General features: G+C 41.4%; 1 protein-coding gene across 1 annotated transcript; it reads right to left on the reverse strand.

Annotated features, from left to right (window-relative positions):
* Positions 1-138: 138 nt before the first annotated feature.
* LOC102033916 (SRSF protein kinase 1-like) lies at positions 139-4,997 on the reverse strand (the record flags this gene model as incomplete). Its single annotated transcript, XM_005431501.2, has 6 exons — positions 4,890-4,997; positions 4,078-4,243; positions 3,054-3,079; positions 2,346-2,559; positions 1,667-2,107; positions 139-239 (listed from the first exon to the last, which is right to left on the reverse strand). Coding segments are annotated over exons 1-6 (1,047 nt in total), but the record flags the coding sequence as incomplete, so codon positions are not given.
* Positions 4,998-5,200: the final 203 nt, after the last annotated feature.

The raw sequence follows: 5,200 nt of genomic DNA on the forward strand, positions 1-5,200 counted from the left end.
TTTTTTCCCTGTCATAGTTTCAAACTGTCACTGCTTTCACAGCCAGCTCTAAGGATGTGTTTTACAGATTATTTTCCATCTTGGCAAACTGACTGAACCTGCAGCTTTAAAAAGTCAATGTGAAAAGACCAAACTTACCACCCAGCAGGCATTTCCTAGGTCAGCTATCTTCACTTTGAGCTTATCTGCATTCTTGGGCTCAAGAGGATTAAGAAGGAAATTCCCAGCAGCTGATTTTCCTAGAGGCAATGTGTACAACAGCTGATTAATGCTTCATAGGCAGTGTCACCATCTGTCACCCAAATCCCATCAACCTCTCCCCAGCCAGGAAGTTTTTCTGATGGATCAGAACTGTTCCCTCCCTGATGCCTGGGTATAAAAATGAGCATCACTCTGCTCTATCAACAACATCATTAAGACCCAACTGGTGTCATTAAGCAGAAGGATAAATGAGCATATGCAACAGTGACTATTTCCCAGCATTTTTTGCACAGCCTGTCTATGTTAAAACAAAAAACAAACCGTGTTGAAATAAGGGCATTGCCAGAAACAAAACAAACCTCACAACCCCCCTTAAGCCTTCCTAAATCTTTGAAGGAAGAGTCCCCAAGTTACAGCATCTTTCTGACATACCCATCACTCACTGGTGCAACACAATTACAACAGCTAAAGGAAGTACTAGGAAAATTGAATGACACGATGGAGAACAAAAGTAATAAGTCACTAAATGACATCCAGCTGTACCTCTGAACCAAAAATTTGGGAGAGTTTGAAGCTGCAAATTTGGGAGAGGGCTGTGAGAAGCAAAAGATGTCAGTAACCTAGCAGAGGCATCCAGCAAAGTGCAGTTCAAGTTTCAAAATTCAAATTTCTCTTGTTACTTTTCATCCATATAACTCCCCTAGTGGCACTATGGGCAAGAAAATGCTAGAACACTTTTTCTTAGTAAGTACAAATGATACTTTTACCCTCCTTATCCAAGCAGATATGTATGACCTGGCAAGGACACAAAGATGCAAAAATGGACAGTTTTACCAATTCATATTAAACACATACATCCCTGGAATGTGTTTAAATTGCTGTACACTATTTCATGTCTTATTTTCTCCTAAGCTTACAAGACACAATTTTTCCACTCTGAAGAAAATCATATTTAAATAAAAGCATTAAAGAAATTTGGTTTCTTTCCCAACACTGTATAAGCTTTGTTTCTAAATGGGAAAACATTTACCCATTTTGAATAACAGAGAGAAGTTACCTTTGCTCCAAATTAAGAACCAAACTGTCAGAACACACTGATCATACCTACCCCTTAATTTAACAGCAAATGACAATCTGTAGGCTTAATGCAAATCACACTAGCAGCACCTGATTCAAAGGAGGAAATGTTCCTCCACTGACATCCAAAGGCATAGGTGTTTTTAAAAAGGAGAAGGAGGATATTTAAGCACTCCAAAGTCAAAATTGAGGCACTACTACAATAGCACATACAAACAGCAAACAACTTGGAGTATGACTGTCAGGTTAATTGCTCCTGGCAGGAAAACTCTCAATCTATGGTTCTGATCACTTCAGCCTACAAAATTCACATTTCTATTCATATGATGAAGTGTTGTAAGAAATCTCCCACATCAAGGAGCCCTTTCTTACAAGGTTCCTCCTATACCTTTGTTGTCTGTGGGGCTGTTAGTCTCATTCTCATCCTCTGAAGGGATCTCTGTCCTGATGCTTTCCTGAAAATCGTTGATCCCCTGCTCGTTCAGTGCCTGCTCTTGGCTGGGGACGGGCTGGCACACCATGGAATCCTCCGGGACCAAGGGCACAAACAAGTCCAACACTGCTTCTTGGGGCCCGACCTCTGAGTCATTGTTGTGCTGGGTGTAATTAGAGCTGTGCAAGTTCTCAGTGTTCTGGGTGTCAGGGGCATTGTCACAGGCATTGTCACAGGCATTGGCGTTGTGCAGGTCGTCCTCGAGGCGCACGGAGCCCTCGTTCCCAGAGTCTGTCAGCTCTGTCATGGGGATCACCCCGTTGCAGTTGATTTCTGGAGCATCTTTTTCCACGTTGCTTTCCACGAGATTAGATCCCTTCTGTCCAAGGGTTTCTGCTGCGAGAGGGGAAAATGAGAATGTAGCAGAATATAACTTGACAAATAGCTGGAAGATGTTCAAGGGCAGCCTGAGAGGGAGGGAGTACTGTAAATGGAACTGAACACAGGCATTCACTCAGATTGGAACAGATTTCCCAGGTGAAATGATAACAGCCACCTCTGCTGAAGGTACACCCTCCTCACACCCATGAGACAACACTGTCCATGCCACGTTGGCAATGCTTTAGGTCCATACCTGGCTTTTTGTTGATACTTTCCTCTGATGGACTGACTTTGATGAGCATTTCCACAGGAGTCTGAGCTTCTTCCTCCTCTTCAGGCTGTGTCTGCTCAGGGTTTGCTTCCTTCTCCATTTCCTCTATCTCTTGCATTCGCTTCTCCAACAACTCAGCCTGTCTTTTCTGCTTCTTTTTCAACTTCTTTTTCTTATTCTTTGACATTTTGTCAGCCTACGCAGAAGCAAGCAGAAAAATCGGACTTAACATTTTATACTTCAGTAAATTTAAAATGCACCGAGGTTTAATTAATCTTAGAGCTGAGGAAACAGTCTATGAAGAAAATGCTGGAGACAGCTCCTCTCCCAGATAGAAAGCAGCTATTCTGGGTTTTGAACCACTTGTCTATGGCTCTTAGCAGTGCATTTTTGCCCTGACCTGAAAAACCAACATTATTCTCCAAGTGAGGGAGATCTCAGACTCCACAGACCAGTCACTTTCTCAACAGACCTTGAGATCACCACAAGAACTCCTTGTTCTGGTGATAAATGAACTAATACCATTTACAAGTCTAAGACCGCATTGAAGCTGATGCCTATGCCAAACACAAATCACACTTTTCCCTTCTGATATGAGACTGCTCTCTCTTAATGCTGACTGGATTCTGAAACAGTGCAGGAAATACTATCAGTGGATGCATACTTACAGGTGAAAGCTTTTACACTTACTGGTTTAGGCTGTGGTGCAGTGCTCACTGAAAGGGAAAGGAAGATCAGTAAATCAGTATGGCTATACCCAAAAACTGCAACTGCATTCTGATGTCAAGGTACATTTTTCCTATGTGGTCTGATAACATTTTAATGATATCAGCAAATGTGATTTTGAAGGCTCATTTCTCTACAAAAACACAACAATAAAAAAAATGATAAAACATCAAATGAGCAAATGCTTAATTCAGGTTTCAGACAGGAGACTTGCTTGACTGGTATCAAAGACTTCCTGGCACGTAGCTTCATTTACTGCATAGATTATGCATCCTACCCAAATGAAAATGCAAATCAAAGCATTAAAATACCAAATTTCAGGGAGCTCTCTTAAGCTAAGAAATGCTGTGATCAGTTCAGCTCAATGTTGGTGTTGTAAGATTATGATTGACAGAGCAATACACACTGCAGTGGTTTTTGAAAAGTACACACAACTACAGATGGATATTCTGAGGAGGAGCACAAGAGAATTTGCCCTCAGATCTTTAAGGATGTTTGCATGTCAAGGAAGGTGGTTTCATTGCAGTCTTCCAGATTTCTGCAAACTGACAACAGGTAACTCATCTTGTTGAAACTCGCATCAAATCCATTTCCAGCATCATGCAATGAAAGGTAATAAACTTTTGAAGGAAATATGAGAATTTTGCCACATTTTTACACCAGTTCCATATTGAATGCATCAACATTGTGCTACATAAGACTGACTTTACCAGTGCCAGATTACAGAATTCACAGAATTCTCTAATAGCTGCTGTTAAAAGCAGGCTCCAGTGAGCATTTATCCTCCTTCTTGTTTTCTGACACAAACTGCCTGCCCCATCATCTGAGTTACAATTTATGACTAATTTCCCAATTTACACTCAGGTTTTCAAAGGTTACTTGCACTATTCTTCTACCATACTCAGGAAGTTTTCCTTTGTGATGATCTGGGGGTGTGTGGGAGAAACAGCATCAATTTTCAGGGGAAAAAAAAGAAAATAAAAATCACCTGCAGAGCCAGATGGTGGGGGAGCCCCAGATCTCTGCCACTCTGTTGCCTCTGCAGCCAGCCTGCGAATGTACTGGTCATTCACACACAGCAGGATGTTCTCAGGCTTTATATCTGTGTGGATGATTCTACATTTTGTATGCAAGTAATCCAGACCCTGAAGAACCTGCAGGCAAGGGAGAAGGAAGTCAGCCATTAGACAATCTAATTAAGAGCAAAGTGAAAATGCCAAAGTGCCTAGGATGGCCAATGAAAGGGTTTGTGTGTTTGAGAATGCTCCAGGTTAGAGCTGCTGTGATCAGTGGTTACAACCCAGTTCCACAATAACAGATTTGCATACAGATTTTAGCTACCATTTAAAGATACTCTATTTACCCTCATAGCTTAACTTACCACAGGTGAAAAATCTAATTTTAATACTCCACAATAAAATCACACTTTCCTCCTCCCCTGCACCTCCCATGTGGAAAGGTGTTTCTTTTAGGCTACCACCCAGGAGGGAGAACCAGTTTCTCCTGCTCTTCCCATCATTAAGCACTGTGCTTACTGTGACAGCTTTAAAAAAATACTTCACTTACGAGGAATGACTGAGGTAAGAAGAGGTTAAAAGCAAAATCCACCACGGTTTAAGTGTCAGAAAATAACTATCTGCAGCAGAAGGGGCTTGCAGTAGAGAAAAGAGCCCAAGAATATTTTGTTGCATGAAGGAGTTACCATGGATTTTTACCTTTTGTTTCCTTGGATCCAAGAAAGATCAGTGAAAGATTTTTAACTGGGTCAAGAGGAAGAGTGCAGTCAGAACTGGAACTTACCTGTTTGATGATTTTTTTGACACAAGGGAGAGGAAGACCCTGATAATTTGACTTGATGATCCACTTCAGGAGATGATGCCCTAGAACTTCAAACACCATACAGATATCTGGAACTGAATCAAGGAAAAAACTGGGCATCCAGATCCAAGGAGCCCCATATTCCCAGGACTAAGGATGAAGAGAAATCCAAACCAGTTGGGCACTTCATGTTAAAGAACCCTCATGATTCTGACACAGCTTGGAAAAGCTGCCTTCCTCAACAGCATCATTCTATCCTACATAACAGTGCCATTACCTAAAATAAAATAAAA

The sequence above is a fragment of the Geospiza fortis genome, unplaced genomic scaffold (assembly GCF_000277835.1).
Source record: "Geospiza fortis unplaced genomic scaffold, GeoFor_1.0 C13926004, whole genome shotgun sequence".
Lineage (NCBI taxonomy): Eukaryota > Metazoa > Chordata > Aves > Passeriformes > Thraupidae > Geospiza > Geospiza fortis.